The 20,780-nt window shown below is 35.5% G+C and overlaps 1 protein-coding gene across 5 annotated transcripts in view; it reads left to right on the top strand.

The window, feature by feature from the left end:
* Positions 1–12,797, top strand: part of LOC135584199 (PTI1-like tyrosine-protein kinase 3) — a 13,506-nt gene extending 709 nt beyond the window's left edge. For 2 of the 5 annotated variants that reach the window (XM_065093880.1, XM_065093882.1), the window contains exons 2-9: positions 697–827; positions 6,549–6,793; positions 6,949–7,075; positions 7,259–7,532; positions 9,406–9,538; positions 12,068–12,154; positions 12,350–12,528; positions 12,618–12,797. In XM_065093880.1, coding sequence (XP_064949952.1) covers positions 697–827; positions 6,549–6,793; positions 6,949–7,075; positions 7,259–7,532; positions 9,406–9,538; positions 12,068–12,154; positions 12,350–12,496 — 1,144 coding nt within the window. In that variant the 3' untranslated portion in view covers positions 12,497–12,528; positions 12,618–12,797. Of the gene's footprint in view, positions 1–693; positions 828–1,104; positions 1,239–6,548; positions 6,794–6,948; positions 7,076–7,258; positions 7,533–9,405; positions 9,539–12,067; positions 12,155–12,349; positions 12,529–12,617 lie in introns of those variants that run through there. The other 3 variants (XM_065093879.1, XM_065093884.1, XM_065093881.1) reach the window with 2 other exon arrangements.
* Positions 12,798–20,780: the final 7,983 nt, after the last annotated feature.

Genomic DNA, 20,780 nt, shown 5'->3' with positions numbered 1-20,780 from the left:
GGAGTTTATGGTTCCATATGCATCTTTTTTCGTATATTTTACCGATTGAAATTTGTTCGTATGTTTCTTTTTGGGTAACGGCTCATGTCCTCTAACCGTATCTTATTTGAGGATGAAATGCGATGACTCAAATATTATAAAGATTAAGAAACTACCTGTCTCTTGGTCCCAGTGAAGGGCTGAATTCGTCAGCAACATAGCGGTGTCCATTTTCTGCACCCTATGGTTGTCAAAGTCTCTGAATTGCCGGTATTGCAATTCGGGCAATTTTGTCATCTTGCTTTTCTTGTGCTCTTTTTTTCTAATCTTTATTTAATTTTCTGTTATACCGTCACTGGCCACGATCTTGTGCATTTACTACAATGTGTTTGTCAAACAGCAGATTTTATTGAATGGATCATGAGTCAAACAGAAGATTTTATTGAATGGATCATGATTGGGATAAGAATGTTGTCCTTTATGAATCATGATTTGGACAAAATTGTTCCGAGATATTGGTCTGTAGTCTGTGTATTAACCGTTTAAGTTTCTCAGAATTTGGGAATCTGTTTTGCATTCCATTCTCGATACTTATTTTACTAGAGAATATCAAGTACCACATACTTGTTTGCATTCTCACATTATAAAATTAAAGATATCTGGAATTTGAATTTCTATCATGTTCTAACACAATTTTTATGGCACTCCTCCTAGAAGATATATACAACACATAAAGAAGACAAAGAAGAGTAAGATGCGGCGCTGGCTTTGCTGTGCTCGTCATTTGGGCGGTTCTTACCATGCTCATGAAAATGAATACCTGACAAGCCCAACAGATGATGCATATGGTATATGGTTTGACGTGTTAAATAAACATACAAGAATTACTTTCTGTGAAGTATCCTGATGTTTTTCTAAAATATCTATGTTCTTGAATCTTCACCCTGTGCACTGAGATTCTAGATGGGCTAAAATAGATACCTTATGAAGATCTCTATCGTCATTGAATCTAGGGTTTAGTGGAGAGACATTTAAAGTGTATTTATCTAGTCCTTGTCACATGCCATGGCTTCTCTAAATCATCTACTTTGATCATTATATTAGTAGGTCTCTTGTTCAGTTTTTTCTTTCTAACTTCCTTTTTTCTTCCTCATTATGTCATATGATTTGCTTGTGCTCTGAAATCTGCCCCTTTTGGATTGAGATTCTAGAAGAGCCAAGGCAAATATCTATGAAGGTCTCTGTTGTCATTGTTAAAGGTGAGACATTTAAAGTGTATTTCTCTAGGTTTTAATCCTATCCTCGGTCCTTGTTGCATAACTTGTCTTCTTGAAATCATCTACTTGGATTGAGATTCTAGAAGAGCCAAAGCAGATATCCATGAAGGTCTCTGAAGTCATTGTTAAAGGAGAGACATTTAAAGTGTATTTCTCTAGGTTTTAGTCCTATCCTCAGCGCTTGTTGCATGTCTTGGCTTCTTGAAATCATCTACTTGGATCATTACACTAGTAGGTTTTCTTTTTCAATTTTGATTTTTAACTTCACTTTCACATACTCATTATGTCCTTTGATTTGCTTACATTCTGAAATCTGTGCCTACTGCATTGATATTCTAGAAGAGCTAAAGCAGAAATATATAGTCTTTGTTGTGGTGACTTCTAGAGATCCTCTACTTGGATCATTACACTAGTAGGTTTTCTTTTTCATTTTTTGCATTCTAACTTCTTTTTACATGCCCATTATACCATAATGTCATGGATTTAGCTGGAATTGCCTAAGTCATGAGGCACCCTTGCGGCAAAGTCACAGACTTAGTTAGAGTTGCATAAGTCATGAAGTACCCTTGCGCTAACGTCTTGGACTTAGCTGGGATTGCCTAAGTCATGATGCAATGTCGCGATATGCATCTGCAAAGGGTCAGCCAATTTGCAACCTCGCTCAAGTCCCGTAGGACCTATAAAAAGAGCAAGTTGATTAGTTCGAAAGTTAACGGCGGATAAGTGCTGATGTCTCGCGAAGAGGGAAGCTTTACAAGCAATTCAACAATCACTTTGAGTGCAAGAGAGAAAAGAGAGGAATGAGAAAATAAGGACTTTAGAAGGCAAACCAAACAATCGCAAGTCCGCAAACGATTGCTCACTGGGTGTCGAGTGCGATGGCAAGTTTCTGTCAAGTTAACGTGCGAACTTGTGTATGCCGATCAACGCCTAACACTACCCCGAAGCCCCATCCACCCCTGCGCCACCCGAGGGGTTCTAGGGGTTTGAGATGGCTAACATTTTGCGCATGACTACGGTCTGCAGAAAACATGTCGTGGCACACAAAAACGAAACCATTTTGGGGTAGTTTTGCCTAGCATGGTGAGCGGTTGCACTGTAGTGCTACGAACAATTCTTGCTTACATTTTTCCAACAAAAACACATAAAACCAAAGCAAAACATGCTGCCAAGCATCTGTACAAGCATGCAAAAGCGACAAACAGTTCATTGAGCGAAGATGTTATGGGTGCGCGACGACCGTTCGTGGCACTATGCATTGCTTCTTTTTTATTCTTTTGCTTTTTATTCTCCTATTATGTTATTTCACTACTTGAATTTTTTAGCTTGTACTTCACTAACATAAACCACGATTTTGGTCCCTTCATAACCTAATATCTTGGTCTAATACCTTTATATTATTTGTCTTATGGGGTAAGTAATATTCCTTCGAGCCTGAAACTATTGTGCATTGTATTTATTTATTACATTTTTTATGGTATAATCTATGTCACATCCTAGAATTTTGTTTTTCATATAATTACAACATCTTTTCATAAGTACATCAAGAGTCAAATAAATAAACATCATTTTATTAATATGTATAAATTATAAATATTATTATAATTTATTTATTCATCAAAATATAAATAAAAAATAGCCATAAGCCTTATTAAGAAACATAGTAATGTCAATCCAAAAATAAAATTCAATTGGCTCTACCTAGTGATAATGGAGGGTCTGTTTTTCACTGGAATTTAGTTTAGTGCTATTGGGAGGTTGTTTTGAAAATAAAAAACAAAACAAAGAAATTTCGACAACACTAAGTAAGAACCCCTATAAGTTAACTATAAAACAAATACATGTTTAAAGGTCAGTCATCCTACGAATAAAGAGGCTTTATCCTATGGGATGAGTTTATGTTCCTAACAACAAATGGAGACAGACTCATATCACACCCCCAATAGCAGATGGAGTGGTGTCCCTCACCTGCCAAAGTGGGGACACATTCCTCCCAACAGTGGATGTAGGAACCATCCAATCGTCACGTATGACGGCCCACCAATCTTCAAAGGGAATCGTTTTACCTACCCTTAACAGGGAAATAAAATCATCTCATACTGGTCATGTCCATATCAAGATGAAATAATATATTGAAACATTTTATTTTATCTTTCAAACATCATTAATGTCAAATAATATCAATTAGCTCTCAATTGGCTTGAATCATAACTCAATCGATCTAATTAAACTCTAGTTAACAAGAACCTAATTGAATTGGTCTTTAATTTTTATTTAATCGATCTGGAATCACCTTAGGCTGGTATAATTTAGATTAGGTTGAGTTCAATTTAGGTTAAATATATTTGAATAAGTCAAACTGATTCATAATTATCTTGAATCGATTTAAACTGATCAAATCTGATTTGGTTCAATTAATGTTTAGGCCTAAATTAAATAAAGCAAGGACAATGGGCTATATTGCATGGCATTAGGCTAGGTTGGGCCAACCCATGTATTGGTCATGTGCACTGCACATGATTGTGCATGCACTATACCAAGTTGAGCCGGCCTAGAGCTCATGGATTGGTCATGTGCACTGTACTTGATTGCGCATGTTGGGCTAGGTCGAGCTAGCCTATAGGCTAGGACCTAGCCTACTTACTGGGCTTGGCCTGTTGGCTGGGTTTAGTCTATGAGTCGTGGCTTGGTCTTCGAACTGATTTTTAGCCCAAATACTAACCAATTCCCTCAATTCTTAAATATAGCATCATAGAATTATAATCAAACTATTTAACGATTAACATTGAGTCATTACAACATAATAAATAGTAGTAGATTAAAAATAAAATTGCATAAGGGAGAAAATAACATTTTTAATCATCTAGTATTATGCATGCAAAATAAAAAATTTAGAAACTGCATATAACATGAATAATTATCACATGTATTAATCCAAAAATAAAATTTTAAACACTTGAAGGAATAAAAGAAAATTTTAGAAACTGCATATAGCATGAATAATTACAACATGTTTTAATCCAAAAATAAAATTTTAAATACATAAAGGAATAAAAGGAAATTTTAGAAACTACATATAGTATGAATAATTACAACATATTTTAATAAAATTTTAAACACTTAAAGGAATAGAAGAAAATTTTTATTTTTCAAGAAAGGCCAAGGAACCTATCTCTCCTTAGTACGATGTAACTCTTCGTTTTTCTCACTACTAAGCTTAGCTTGATGAGGAACGAACAAAAGGAATCCCTCTTCAGAGGAGGTGAGCACTTCACATAAGAATTTTTTTTATATTATTAATATTTATTTTATTTAATTTATTGACAAAAATAATATCACCCAACTTGGAATGTTAAATATTTATTTCCTAAATTTTATTAGCAAGAAAGGAAATGAAATAGTTATACTTAAATTGGAGGATTTGATTACAATCTAAGGTTTACAATTCTAGTTTGATGTTGACACCAGCTGATAGCTAGACCAGTACAGTTCAAGTGTGGACTGATGTACTGAGACTTGGTATGGGTTGGTATTGTTTGGACCAAGACATGGGGGAGAGAATAGGGAAGAAGGAGAAAAGTGGACTGGCAGAGTGTGAGGAAAAGGCGAAAGAGGATAAGAGGAGGAGGAGGAGGAGGAGGAGGAGGCCGGCAAGAACGCATACCAGAGGTGGAAGAAGTGGTGACCCAGCAATGCAGTGAGTGACAACAGCGAGGTTGCGGGAAGGAAGAGACAGAGGGAGAGAGGAAAGAGAAAGGTGGAGAGAGAGGAGCATGGGGGAAAGCTAAAAGAAAAATAAAAAGATATATATGGTAAAGCCATAAAAGTATTAAAGGATAAGCATCTGAATCCTTAATATTTTTCAGCCTTCTGAGTGAGGAGGAAGGAGAAAAGTTGACTGGCAGAGTGTGAGGTAAAGGCGAAAGAGGATAAGAGGAGGAGGAGGCCGGCAAGGACGCATACCAAGGTGGAAGGAGTGGTGACCCAGCAATGCAGTGAGTGACAACAGCAAGGTTCTGGGAAGGAAGAGAAAGAGGGAGAGAGGAACGAGAAAGGTGGAGAGAGAGGAGCATGGGTGAAAGCTAAAAGAAAAATAAAAAATATATATGGTAAAGCCATAAAAGTATTAAAGGATAAGCATCTGTATCCTTAATATTTTTCAGCATCTGAGTGACAACAGCAAGGTTGCGGGAAGGAAGAGACAGAGGGAGAGAGGAAAGAGAAAGGTGGAGAGAGAGGAGCATGGGGGTATTAAAGGATAAGCATCTGAATCCTTAATATTTTTCAGCCTTTGATTTGGAACAGTGAGACTTGTAGAAGAACCTTAGCTGAAGTTCAAACAATTTATCTTTGGGGATGAGATGACTACATTATGAATCTGCCTGTGGCTTCACTAAGGCATGAAATCTTGACCTTGTAGAACTATATACTTATGGGACAGTAAGGATGCAATGATGTAGAGCAGTAAGAGAAGTAGAGAGAGACCAAGAGAGCAAGAGTGGAGTGAGATTAGAGAGTAGAGTAAGAGACTGGAAGAGAGAAGAAGGAAGTTTTTTTTGTTCAAATCTGAACTGTTTCATCCATTGTTAAGGTAATGATTCCCAAGAGTAACCTCCTAGACTTTCCTCCTTTGACTTCTAGAGAACTTCTAGGAGACCTAAACAGCTTTAAATACTTATCACTGCTTTAAAAAGAGTACACTCAATGACTCAATACAAAATTAGAGTCCCAAGATTAGCATCTAGAAAGATCAAAAGACTCTTTACTTTCCCACACAACTCTTACGAGTTTCTGGGCTAATTTTTTTTTGCTGATTTCTTTGCCTAGAATAAATTCTTCTATAATCCTTTCTGCTGATTTCTTTGCCTAGAATAAACTCTTCTACAATCTTTTATAAACTTAGATGGTTCTTCATCATACAATTTTTTTACTTTCTGATAAATGCGTTGTATATTCAGTAATAAGAATGTAATTTTTTTTTTTCTGTTTATGATAATCTTGCTCAGATGTTGTCATAAAATATGACATGATTGTTTATATATTCCTTGAGAAACTCTCAATTACATTATTACATATTCACTCAATAAATCAGAATATCACATGTATGATTTAGATGTAGTTACAAAATGTTCTATATATTGTTTTTCAGACATATATTAAACATCTAGAATGTTTACTCTTTCTTCTTTAGTTTTTTTGCAATATCTTGCTCTTGTGTGCAACTTTTTTGATTGTGCTGTTTCCTATGTTCCCATTGTTGCATTAGCTGTTATTTTCTTTTCTTTTGTCCAGGCATGCCAAAGTACTCTGCTGGTCCCAAAAATGAACCCCCCAAGGCACCACCTCCGATAGAAGTGCCAGCACTCTCATTAGATGAATTAAAAGATAAGACTGATAATTTTGGATCAAAGGCTTTGGTAGGTGAGGGATCATATGGAAGAGTGTATCTTGCAGTTTTGAACGATGAGAAGCAGGTGGCCTTGAAAAAACTTGATTCTTCATCAGAGTCCGAGACCAATGCTGAATTTTTGGCTCAGGTATGTCTTCTAGTAGAGTATTATTGCAAGAATTTCTCTGCCTCTTTCATCTTAACTAACAGACTTTGCAGGGCAATAAATAAGTCTCAATTCTGTTTACTGTCATTTGGTTGTGTGACCTTGAAAAGTTGACTTCCCACTGCTTTGAACATTAGGTTTCAGTGGTGTCGAGGTTGAAGCATGAAAATGTTGTAGAAATGTTGGGGTATTGTGTTGAAGGAAATCTGCGATTGTTGGCCTATGAATTTGCTACAATGGGTTCTTTACATGACATCCTTCATGGTATGATATGTTTTATTGCTATATATATCACATTTCTCATTATTTTGACAGCTCTTGGCATCCTTCATGGTATGGCATGTGCTGTTGCCATATATTTCAGATTCTTCTGACAGCCATTTTATATCATTTGGACTGTTTCTATTGTTCAAGAAACAAGGATTCTGACTCTTAGTAGAACTATAGGTAGAAAAGGAGTTCAAGGCGCACAACCTGGTCCCCCACTTGACTGGATGCAGCGTGTCAGAATTGCTGTTGATGCTGCAAAGGGGCTCGAGTATCTTCATGAGAAGGTTCAGCCTTCTATAATACATCGTGACATCAGATCGAGCAATGTCCTTTTGTTCGAGGACTTTAAAGCAAAAATTGCAGATTTTAATCTCCTAAATCAGGCACCTGATATGGCTGCTCGTCTCCATTCAACTCGTGTCCTTGGAACTTTTGGTTATCATGCACCAGAGTAATTACACAACTTGGAGACCCTAAGTTCCCTCAACATTATAATGCTCATATGTTTCATGATCCTTTTGTGTCCTTTGGCTGGCTTGGTTTTTTACTTATTCAAAGTTATGCACTTGTGATATGGTTTCTATTCAACTATGCTGCTTGTTGTGCTAGGTAATTGCTCTTGTAACAGGTAATATCTTTGTATTTATGTTAGTAAGGTGAACTAGGTCTTATAGCATAAAGTAGGTGATATATATATATATATATATATATATATATATATATATATATATATATATATATATATAGAGAGAGAGAGAGAGAGAGAGAGAGAGAGAGAGAGAGATTTTAACAAGGAAAAGGTAGAAAGATGGAACATGAGAAGTTATGAAGTGGGTTAAGTAGGTCAAAAATAACTATTCATGCTTTAGATGTATTAATCATAAAGGATTTGAAAGAAGGCTTCAAGCTGTTTGTTTACTCCATTGCATGTTGATGAGTATATGGAGTGATGTGACCATGTACTGGTTGTATTCAGTCATTATGTGTATCAAGACTTATGTGATACTATTGTAGGATTTGGATTGGGATGATACTTGGTTGAAACAAAAACCTTAGAGCAGCCAGTACCTATAGGATAGAAAAGGGAGCGATAGGCAAAGCCGGCAATAAGTTCTGATTCAGTGAACTTTTAGCAATCATGTGAAGAAAACATTATTTGTTTGTGAAGATCAGCAGCTTTTCCAATTACATATGGAGTAAACTTTCTGATTACAATTTTTTTGAGTCCTTTATCCCCTGGATGGCATTCAGTTTGATGTTTTTGAATTTCAAGGTGGTTTTGGAGGTGGTACCTACCTAAGAAATCCATTTTTTTGTTAATTTGAGGGCTTTGATTGTTTCCACCATGTTGAAACTTGTTTTCAGATTATTTCTTTTAGAGATAAACCATGCTCATCCTGGCAACACTTTTATTGTCAGTAAATTGCATGTACACTCTTGTAACCAGGTTAAATGTGTTAGTTAAAAAAAAGCACTTGTTACATTACAATTATGTGCTCATTTATTGGCTTCTTCCATGTTTGTAGAAAAGGATTTGATAGAACTTAGGCAGTAACAGAAGACAAGTAGTGTCCCGTATGATAAGCAAATAAATTTAAAGTAATTAATATGTAGAATACTTGTATAATTTTATAACACAAACAATCTGCATTTGCAACTTCTTGGACCACATTGGTTTATCAGTGGCTTCCAATTGATTCAGATGTCTAATTGGATAGGTTAATCTCCTAATTCCTTGTATTTTACTGCTTGTTTTGCTTCTCCCTTGGGAATCGAATCTCAGATAATTATGAACAAGGGATCTCTAATTGAGGATTGGTTCTATGTCCTCAGAACATATAAAATGTTACTTCTGTGGCACTTGTGTTTTGAATGGTGGAATTATTTGTTGGAGAGAGTTTTTTGTCCAAACTTAAGAAAATATTCTGCTCCATAAGCCTTGTTAATCTAGTACGGTATATAGTTGAATAATTCATAGAGAATAATTGGCTGGCTTTAGTCATTATAGAGGTTGTAGCTAGTAGTGAAAGAATGTTGAAATGTTGAACCAGCTCACTGGAATCAAATGGCCTAGCATCATTTATAAATTTGATCATATGCTGTGATAACAATTGTAAATTTCTGTCTTCATCAACAACATCTATTTTTTCTGTTAGACTTAGATAATTTTGTTTTACTAGTTGAATCTGTTTCTCTTGTAGCAACTAGATAAATCTTATCATGGAACTTAAAGAGATGTTAATCTAATTTGGGCAGAAATACTATGCATGCTTAAATGTCATTCATATTACTTCTTTTAGTGAATAACATCAAAACTTATGCAGGTATGCTATGACAGGCCAGCTTACACAGAAAAGTGATGTATATAGTTTTGGTGTTGTTCTTCTGGAGCTGCTGACTGGCAGGAAACCAGTTGACCACACAATGCCCAGAGGGCAGCAAAGTCTGGTTACTTGGGTAATTGTTACTTAACTATTGGCTGCAAATTTTATCTCATCACTTGTTCATGCAATCTAAAGTATGAAGTCTCTGATGAGAATATACACATACATATTCTTATACATGTATGAAATGTTCAAAAAGCTTACGGTATTTTAAGTGCAGATCAACTTTTACTAGCACAACTTATGAATGATACATAGAACAGGCATACCATCTGATACACTTACCATACTGTGCAATCCTGTGAAAATTTGAAAATCTAGCTGGTATATATAGGTGCACTGGGTGGTTAACCTACCACCCTAGATGTTTCTATGAGACAGCTGTCACCTTTTTATTTTGTTTCTTTCTTTCCCCATTTATTCTCGCATGTTCTCTCTCTCACACTTCTCTTTTCTGCCAACTCCTCCTTTCCGTTAGTGGCCACTACTGCCTCCTCCTCACTCCTGAGTTGTTGCCACTTCCTCCTTTTCTCCACCACATTGTTGCCGAACGGATATGCCCAAGGACCTGTATCGGTTCCTGACCGAGAATTAGAAACTTATATGCATATATACTTATATATGTGTAGGTATATATACATTTATATATGTGTGTATGTGCACTTGTGTGTATATAGAGGATGAATCATAGTGTTGACTTCAATGCTTAGATTTGGTGTTCCGCCACAAAAATTGTGACTACATGATGGAGTAAGAGTGAGGATATTGGATCTGTATTAAATTCATCTGGAAATGACCAGGCAACTAGAATTGGTGAATTTTCAGTTGAGCTTGATCAAACTCACCAATCTGAGCAAGAATTTACTACCTGGGTGATTCCTGTCGATTCTTTGGCAGTGACGAAAAGAAGAAGCAAAGAAGATGGAGAGAGAGGAAGTGGTGTGGAGTAGTAGTACCTCTACGCCACCATAATCTCAGAAGAGCTTCTGCCGCTTGAAGCCTTGAACTAATGTTGTTGTGCTACAGGCAGAGATAACAAGAGAGGGGTGGGGTAGGGATGCAGTGTTTGAGAGGGAAGGAATTCAGCTGCCATCACACTAGTTGATTCTCCTGCATGTGCACAAGATAGTACTTGGGTCTCCAAGGAAGAATTGATTCTGTGCCAAATGGCTTTTACAATCCAGAGATGCAATTGGGGGGATAGAGATATAAAGATAAAAAAAATTAAATGAGAAGCGTTAAGAAGAGGAAAAGAAGATAGAAGTGAAGAGGAAAGAAAATGGATATTTTAATACTTAACAAAACAAGTTATTTTTAGATATCAAATAGAATAGCTGGCTGTAACAGTGTTTCTTAAGCATATAAACTGATATTATAAATTCACTTTAAATATTTTAAATTTGTCCTTATATCTTTGCCTATGTTTTGTATTGGTGCTTTTTTTGGTATCCTTGATTAGAAGAGTATGTGTCAAACTCTAAGATCCATTATCTATTTGAGATTAATATCCAAGTTCAATCACATAGGATGTTATTATGACTGGTGATGTTGTGTGATTGTGATTGGATTCTACAAAGATCCTAGAAGCTAAAATGCCTATTCCTTAAAGAGGACAAATGTGGAGCCACATTTGTATATTATTAACCTCTCCTAGGAATTGCACTGGAAAAAAAACTTCAGTATAGGAACCCTTTGCCAACCTCTTCAGATTTGGTCAATTCATTACTTTGAAACCTGTGACTGGTTATAAAACATTAAAAGAAACCTTTTGTCTAGCAAGAAGAAAATAATTTTCAGAACAAAGTCCTACTACATACAGAAAAGAAAATAATGTCATTTGAAGTCACAAAATAACAGTATAACATCCCTGTTTTTTGGCTCTTTAATGCTCCATTATATGGAATTGAGCAGCAAGTTTTAAGCTAATTGTCTATTTTGTTCCAACATTAGTAGGTTAACATTTTTTGAATAAATAAGCATAGTTAAAAGTCATAAAATTACTTGAAATTACTGTGTTCTTTTTGTGAAATATCCATTACATGGCAGTTGACTCTTGTTTCAGGGTATCTGTGTTCCTTCAGATGTCCATCTTTAAAATAATTTCTGCATTATGTAGTTAGTGATTCTGTATATGATCTTTCTTTAACCGTTTATGGAAACACTTATACATACTGGGTCAGTTAACCTTGTCACTCTAGCCTACTAATTGGCTAACTGAAGCCATTCATATGTTGGCCTCTGGATTAGCATGATGCACATAGCACCTTGGCCTTCACAGTTAAGCAGGTTAAATAAATAGGTAACATGGTTGGTAGGGCACTTGAAAGAATGTTAATCAGTATCTTTTTCACAAGTAATTGGCCACTATGATATTTTCAATGTTTTAGTCTGTCGACAGAATGTAACTGACACCTTGTTATCTCATATCACTCTAGCTTTTACTCTTTGAATATTGAATTGATGCAGTGACACCATATTATGGTAGTTTTCTGTAATATGCCAATTTTAGCATCAGCTTCAGTCTAATGCCAGCATTACATATGGGGTATATCTGATGACATAACCAGTCTTGTAATGTCTATCTCTTCTCACCTCTATGCAGGCAACTCCTAGATTGAGTGAGGATAAGGTCAAACAATGTATAGATCCAAGAATGAATGGAGATTATCCACCAAAGGCAGTTGCAAAGGTATCCTGCGCCCTTTTTATTTTCATTTATGCATGCTTGATTCTCTCATGTTGGATGAGTGTGCACGAGCATTTGCACACATGCATTTATGTACTTAGCTTCTGCAAACCATTTAGTAAATTAAATGTTGTTCATTCCATACAGTCCAGATCATTTTTGTGAGATGCTAGTGAAGATTTTGTGTTATTTGTGCAGTTTGCTGCTGTGGCTGCTCTCTGCGTGCAATACGAAGCTGAGTTTAGGCCTAATATGAGCATTGTGGTCAAGGCACTGTCTCCACTTCTTCTAAGTAAACAAGTCGCTCCCCTTACAGCTTCAGATGCCCCATCTCTAGTTTCTTAATGATGCAGTGATAAATATATTCACAAAGTTTGGTATGTCATCATGATGTCAGTTGATCTACTCTTTTCCCAAACTGAACCTAGTAATATAAAATTGTCTGATTTCAAGAACTCCTATGCAGGTTGATTATTTGGTTCTATTACTCGGGAGATGTTCTTTTGTGGCATCATGTATGTAAGCTGGCATGTGTTCATATCTCTGTTTTCATTGCAAATTTGCTGTCTTGTGACTACATTGCATTATAACTGTAATCAATTGTACGTCATGTGCCAAACTCAATAAGATATTTGTTTGATCCAAAGGCTTCTTAATTTGTAATGCACTAAACGTAGCATGATGTGGCAGCCGAGGTGGGTGGTATACATGCTTTCGATACCTTTGATGCCTTCAAACTGATATCTTACTGCATTCTTCAACTTCTGAAGTAAATTACGCGTTAAATCATCACAATGTTTCGAAAGCCTTCGCAATAGAAAGATTGCTATGTAGTGTCTCAGTTTAAGCTGGGAAATAATAAATCATGGTTTGATGAGACCTAATGAATGCATTTGGAATGCACAATTATTTGAAGACGTCATCCGAAGCCGCTGAATGCATGTATGCATTCTGCAGTGGATCTCCGAGTTGTCCTCAGACACAGAATTATCTTCATGTAGCCAATATTATTGCAGAACTCCTTTTCTCTGTAACTATTGAGTTTTTTTTTTTTTTTAACACAATATTAATCATATTTCAAATATTTATTTATCAAACATGCAATTCAAAATCTTGATTCATAACCCACTTTTCCCTGGCATTTATAGATCTCATAACCAACGCCGTGAATACAAACATGGTTAGTAGCTGCTCTTCTGTTCTTTTCTATATCCGTAGACCCTGTTAAGCTCCAAATTTCCATCAAATCTCCCCTCTCCGCTATCAAAAGTTTCCGGTCCAATGCAAAACCACCTTTACCACCGCTGCAGAAGATTGGCCCGACCATCTCTCTAACATCTGTCGTCTTTCTTGAAAGCAAAAGACGAGGTCAAACTTGGAGTCGTGCTCCAGTCGGTGGTGATCGATTTGTGTGCTTAAATTTGAATGGGTAGATGATGCTTTTCGACTATTGTGGACTTCGACTGATGGGTGCATCAGGAAACGGATTTGCAGAAATTGGTTCTATCGTTTTGTAAAATGACTTGATCGAGTTCTTCTAATACTAAGAAGTAGTGAGTTTCACTGATCTTGGGATATTGTGTTTGATCAAATGGTGAGACAAAGAGCTAGACACCTTTGATCCAAATAAATGATCAGCCCAACTTGATTCAGATGCACTTGTACCAAGTGAGATGATGATGTCCAAAGTATTTGTGGGCTCCCGATATGGTGTTAGATCCAAAACTATGTGTATCAGAGGCACTATAAGAAAAATGGTGATTAGTCACGGACGAAGTTGTCACCAAAACTCACCATCAGTAAAAGAATCAGTGTCACCAGTTTTCGCCAGTGTAGGTCCCATGATTAAAACCTTAAGCAACAATCAAAAAATTAACTTATCATTGAATTATTCTTTTCAGTGACAACTTCCTTTTGTGGCTAATACATTGAAACTCTATTAATAAAAATATATATATTGATAAATGTATTGATAAAAACTTCTAGTGACAACATAATTAAGTTTGTCACTTATGCTTGATTTAGTGGCAGACTTATCTATCACTAAAAATTTGAATAAATTTTTTTTTTGTGACAAATTAGTCTATCACTACTACTTATTGAAGATTACTATTCATAGTCCCTTTTTACTATTGATATCCTATAATTATTAACAATCCTTTAAAACATAAAAACATTATTTTAATTTATAGACACAATATTATCAATCTTATTCTTTTTTTTATTTGATAATTCTTTATTAATTAGTCATCATCGACCGTCGTTGCCGTCACTCGATGTCGTCTTCTAAAAAGGAAGAAGAAGAAGAAGAGGAGGAGGAAAAAGAAGAAGAAAAATAATAGGAGGATATTTATGTATATTTATAAAGGGATAGTTTTAAAATATAAAAAAAATTAAAAATAGTATTGTGAATAGTAAAATGAGGATTACAAATAGTAACATCCTACTTATTTAAATGAAAAGAACATTAGTGACAAACTATCTAGTAAAAATAATTTTATGACGAACCCATCAATTTTTAATAATTTTAAAATCATATCAGAGTTTTCAATAATTTCAAGATTAAAAATATGATATTTGAAACTTCACATTACAATGTTCATTTTGTCCAAAAATAATAATATTAGAGTTGATATAATCTCAAGATCCATGTTATCTTTAAAAAATATATATATATATATCAACATAATGCATAAAAGATAAAAAAAAAGATATCTTCATGTCTTCATTCTTTTGCACTCTCTTGTGCATTCTGCATGAAGCCACAATTACATAATTGCATAAAGATAAATAGTTAGATTGATAATAAAAAAATAAAATGAGATAAAAATAAAAGAAACTACGAACTGCAAGTCAAACTTTGATCCATACGATAATTTGTTTGTGCTTATCGGCAACTTCGCTCGGCGGATGTAAAAAGGCAGATGTTTCTTCGGTTAAATAAGGTAAGAATTGAACTCCCATGAAATGAACTTTTCAGAAACTGTATAAATAATTGAAAGCAGCCAAACAAGCATTTCTCACATATTTGTCAACCTTTGTTGGTCTCGGCCATATGATCGGACAATCTACATGCTCTTACAGTCCAAATTATGCATTCATCTAAATTTAACATATGTAATATTATAAACACAAAAGATATATATGTAATCAGTGACAATATACTATCACTAATTTTAGTATTCATATAATTTGTCACAAACATAAAATTCTCCTCCCGGAATAGAAAATTTTACTGATAACAATAGTTACAATTCGTCAGTAATTTATAAATACAAAAAATAATGTTTTAATGTCAGATTATGTTTCATCACTAAAAATCTATTTCATGATGATTCAGTCAATAAATTATTTTTTAGTGACAAGTCTAAATTTATAAAGCACAAATCTCGTAGCTAATAAGGTGTTTAATTTATAGTGATGGATTCTTGATGTGCAAGTTAGTATTTCCAAGATGAGTAGGAGAGAAATTGAGAGAGTGTTCAACCATATTTTATTAGCAAAAGGTCATTAGTTGATGCAATAGGGAAACCTTTGACGTCAACCATACTTTTGTGCATAGATCATTAGGGTTGGCTAGTAGTACACCAAGATTCATTCGTTGATTTGTTCTTGACATATCTCATCGTGTATCTCAGCCTACGCCCTTTGAGCTTTAAGAGGGGATGAGCATCTGAGTAGGGGCTAGCTAAATGACATACGACATAAATAATCATTGATAATGCAACATTAAGATTTGTTATATCACACTCGATGAGTTGAGGCTGGGTCGGTGAGCGTTGTTCCATCCTTTTTGTACTTTAATATATTTATTTATCCAATAGGATTCATCCTCGACTTGAGAGTTCTAAAGTTGAGGCATGGGCAATTGACCCCTACCGGTGGCAGCATGGCTTGATGCTATCCTTGTGAGCATTTTAGTATGTACATTCTCTTCCCGAGGCATCTATAATATTTTGGTGAAGCTAAGTGATTAGTTTATGCACCTCTAATAGATATCTTATCATGGATCTCAAAAATCCCTTTTGAGTTAGATTGACAACAAGTTGGAAGTCATCTAAGATTACCAACTCCTTTATAAGGTTGCTCTTTGTGAGGTAGAGGCCTGAGATAAATATTTTATATTCGATTTTGTTATTAGAGATCTTGAACTTGAACCATAGGATATTCTCATAGACTCACTTGGGGACTTTAATGATAAGTCCAGCCTTCTTACCGTTAGAAGTTGCTGATCTATTGACAAGGAGTGCCCAACCCCAAAGTGCATAAGATTCATGGATGGGAGGTATGGTTTAGTTCTAGGCCAAAGTTTTCTAATGCTTGAGTTTTGACTACTGCTTAGAGTATATCAAATGTCGAACTCCCCTAACTTGATCAATCATCTCGTTGATCTACCTGAGATGATGTGTCATAACATATATGATGTGTGCTTGGAAGTAAGGTCCAAATATCCTTATTGTCAACACCATTGCATAGACTTATTTTTGATATAGTAAATGGGCTAAATTGCGTAGAATATGATTAATATAATAAATAGGCTTCTGGTTGCCCCCATCCTCATGTACAAAGATTAAGATGATAGTAGAGGTAGTAGTAGCCAGGTATAAGTAAAAGCTATCATTTAGGTTGAGGGAGGTGACTTATAATAGTTCGCCAAAGTACTCCTTCAAATTGTTGAAAATCATTTGGCATTCCTCGATCTATTCTTGAGATTCTTGAGTATTTAAGAAAAAAATATACTAGTCTCCCGATTGAGAAAGGAAGTGATTTAACTTTGTAAAATGACCTACCAAATGGTAAACCTCACTTAGCAATTTCATGTATTGGATTTTTTTTTGCCTTCCTAGGATTTATATAGGATTTATATTGATCACTCTATGATATACTATGAGCCCATAGAACTTTCTTGAGTTAATTACAAAAGTACATTTGGCTAGGTTGAGTTACATCTTAAACCTCTTTAGCATTTCAAAGGTTTTAGCTAAGTTAGCCAGATGCCCATCAATCTTCTTGCTCTTCACTATCATATTATTGATATATGCACAATTTAAGACTTAAACATCCAATTCACTATTCTAGGAGCACCAGCATTCTTCGAATCAAAAGGCATAACCCGATAATAATATGTGCTAGTCATAGTTGCCCTGCAAGCTAATTACGTGAGTGATGACACGTATGACATGATATATACTCTTTTTACTTATTATATTATTTGATATTTTATTACTTTATATTCATTATTATATATATTGTAGTGTCCATATATATGTGGAATGAGAATTGGATCGTGATGAAATCACGATAGTAAGACCGATTCACCTTTAAACATAAACCCTAAATAATCTCGGTCATAGGTTACTCAAGAAAGATATCGAGATAATCAGACAGAATAGTGTGTTGTATACCCATCCATATGATGGAGGCGGCTAGTCTCATAGTTTCTCATGTGAGGATGCTAGGGATATAGTGCAGGTGCTCATTGGAGAATGAGTTCATTGATTGATCCACTCATAGAATCCTAGATGGTTGAAGATGCCTTATTGTTAAATAGTAATTTCATCATCCTAGTGGTGTATCTAGTCCTTAGACTTAAGATACCAAATTTGTCCTGTATGAGTACTTCACTCTTTGATACCGAACTTATAGGTTTAGAAGTTTCAGATATAGCATAACCGGTCATCAGGAATGATAACTAACCTTATGAGGGCTATTGAGTGTTAATAAAAGGTCATCCACTCTTGGTGTAGTGAGAGAAATATCATATGTATTCTTGCTCAAGAAAATCTCTCACTAGAGTCATTCGGATTGAGAGAAAGAGTTCTCCGGAAGAATTTGATTATAGCGAGACTCGAGTAGAAACTATATGAGTCTGATAGCACTATACCCGAAATACAATCTCTGGGATATTAGATAGATGAGAGACTATAGTTATACGGTAATTGAGGATAGAAATGTCCAAATGATTGGATTCCCTTTTATTGTCTAGGGACTGTGGCATAGTGGCCTAGTACGTTCGTAGTCGATGAATCAAGTGAATGATTATGGAGATAATAATTCATTGAGTCAGAAGAAATTTTTATATGTATGACTCATGCCCAACTCAATATTAGGCCTAGAGGGTCACATACATATGGTAGGTGTTGCGACGAGTAGATATTCAGATATGAGATATCTGTTGGAGCCTTTATCTTATTGAATATCCAATAAGCCTCTAAATTATTGGATCCTATGGATGAGATCTAATAAGAATCAATAAGGGATTATTGGGTAGAGACCCACTAATTTAAGAGACTTAGATAGTTGGATAGAGATCCAATACTCATTATGGCAGGATCCATTATGGTTAAGTTGACGGGGGACCACTATAAATAAGATGAAACCAAAGGGCCATGGGCTAGGTTCGTTTGGATGTCATCTCCTATTATCCTCTCTCCCTCTCCTCCTCAACCTATAGCCCATATTTGAGGTATGTGGATAGCAAGAATAGGTAGTCCCTTCTTAATTGTGTGGTGCATACAACAAGGAGGATTATGCAAAGACTTGAGGAGCATCTTTACAGCCCCTACTATATGGATCATCGCTAGAGAGGAGGACAGATGACCTCTTTCATCCTCTTCTATAGATCTATAGGAATTTTAAGATATATGATCTCTTTAGGTAACATAATCTCCCTATATATTAAATATGTATGTGTGTGACATATCATATTAGGAGACTAAATAAAAAATTCTCTCTATAATATTAAGTCGATAAACGTGAGACAATTAGATTGACCCACATAGCCTTCCATCGTTATAGGTAGGGACTAATTTCCGACGTAGGTTGAGTTGGTCAAGTCACTCGAGGCTCACCTATTTTATGATTCGCTATCTTGCCGATGATATAGTGATGTCACCGGTGACCTGAGGATATTGTATACTTGGTCGAGTCATTCAAGGGCATATTATCGAATTGGACTCATCTTGTAATGATGGTGATGACTTAATCGAACACTATGTTGGTCGAGTCACTCGAGGCTATGGTGGTTCGGAGGTCGAAGAGGACGAGAATCACAAGGAGTTGTGATTGGCAAGAGTTGCCTACCTTTACGGGCTTAGCGTAATTGGTCAAGTCACTCGAGTTTACGTTAAAATGTTGATTGGATCCCGATACCAACTAGAGATCTATCAGGGGTCTCTGATTCACATACCGGATGGAGTTGTGTGATTCACGAGAAAATAATGGGAGAAGAGTAAGATAAAAGTATTTATCTTTATTTGTTTATTTTTTATAAAATCTGTATATTATTTATTTCTGCTACATCTTTATTTTCATAAATATGTCACATTCAAATCCTTTACATGGCATAGTTGATGTCAACCACCTCACTGGTCCAAATTACACTGATTGGCTTTGCAACCTGAGAATAATTCTCATGGTAGAGAAAATCACATACGTCCTTGATACAGTGATGTCTACGCTCGAGGAAAGGGCAAGTAAGGATAAGATCGCTACTACATGAAGTACAAAGATGATTCCACTCTTGATCAGTGTTACATGTTGGGCTATTTGACTCTTGAGTTATAGAGACAACATGAAAAGATAGATACCATATCCATTCTCCTACATCTCCATAAACTGTTTGAGGAACAGGGAAGGACTTAGCAAAATGAGATATCCAAGAGTCTCTTCCGTGCTAGGATGATTGAGGGGATTGGTTCAGAACCATATCCTAAAGATAATTGAGTAGATAAAAAAACTCATAGGTATGAGAATGGTTGTAGAGGATGACCTATGTGTAGACCTTGTACTTTAGTCCCTACTAGATTCCTTTTCTCAGTTCATAATGAATTTTAATATGAACAAGCTTGAGGTGACTCTCCCTGAGCTCGTCAATATATTGAGAGAGGTAGAGAGCACCATCAAGAAAGAGAAGCCAATTCTCTATGCTGGTGAGACCAGAAAGAAAAGAAAGAAAAATCCCTTAAGAAGGGCAAGGGCAAGGGTAGATCGGGTAAAACAAAAGTTGTTAAGAAAGACCCCACAAAGGACAAAGGTCAATGCTTCCACTATGGCAAAGATGTGCACTAGAAGAGGAACTGCAAAAAGTACCTTATAGAGAAGGCGAAATAGAAGCTTGGAGAAGCTTCATGTACATTCATGATCAGTCTCCAATTGTTAGATTTTTATGATAGTGCATGGGTATTGGGTACCGATAATGCTTATCATATCTGTAATTTGTTATATATTCTAGTAAAGCCTAGGAGATTGGCATAAGGAACATTGTATAATGGTTTATTTATACTAGATACTACTCCACATATCATGAATGTAAGTGAGACTAAGAGGAAACAAGATGAGGTGAACAGTGCATACTTATGACATTGTAAGCTAGGTCATATCCATGAGAAAATAATTCAAAAGTTATTAAATAATAGATACTTAGATCCATTCGACTATGAGTCATATGTAACTTGCGAACCTTGCCTTAGTGGAAAGATAACTAACTCTCCATTTAGTGGAACTGGAGAGAGAGTCATTAAGTTGTTGGAACTCATACATAGTGATGTATGTGGTCCCATGTCAACTCATGTCATAAGTGGTTACTCCTACTTCATTACTTTTATTGATGATTTCTCAAGTTATGGAC

The sequence above is a fragment of the Musa acuminata genome, chromosome BXJ2-1 (genome assembly GCF_036884655.1).
Source record: "Musa acuminata AAA Group cultivar baxijiao chromosome BXJ2-1, Cavendish_Baxijiao_AAA, whole genome shotgun sequence".
Classification (NCBI taxonomy): Eukaryota; Viridiplantae; Streptophyta; class Magnoliopsida; order Zingiberales; family Musaceae; genus Musa; species Musa acuminata.
This window is presented reverse-complemented; position numbering and strand designations above follow the sequence as displayed.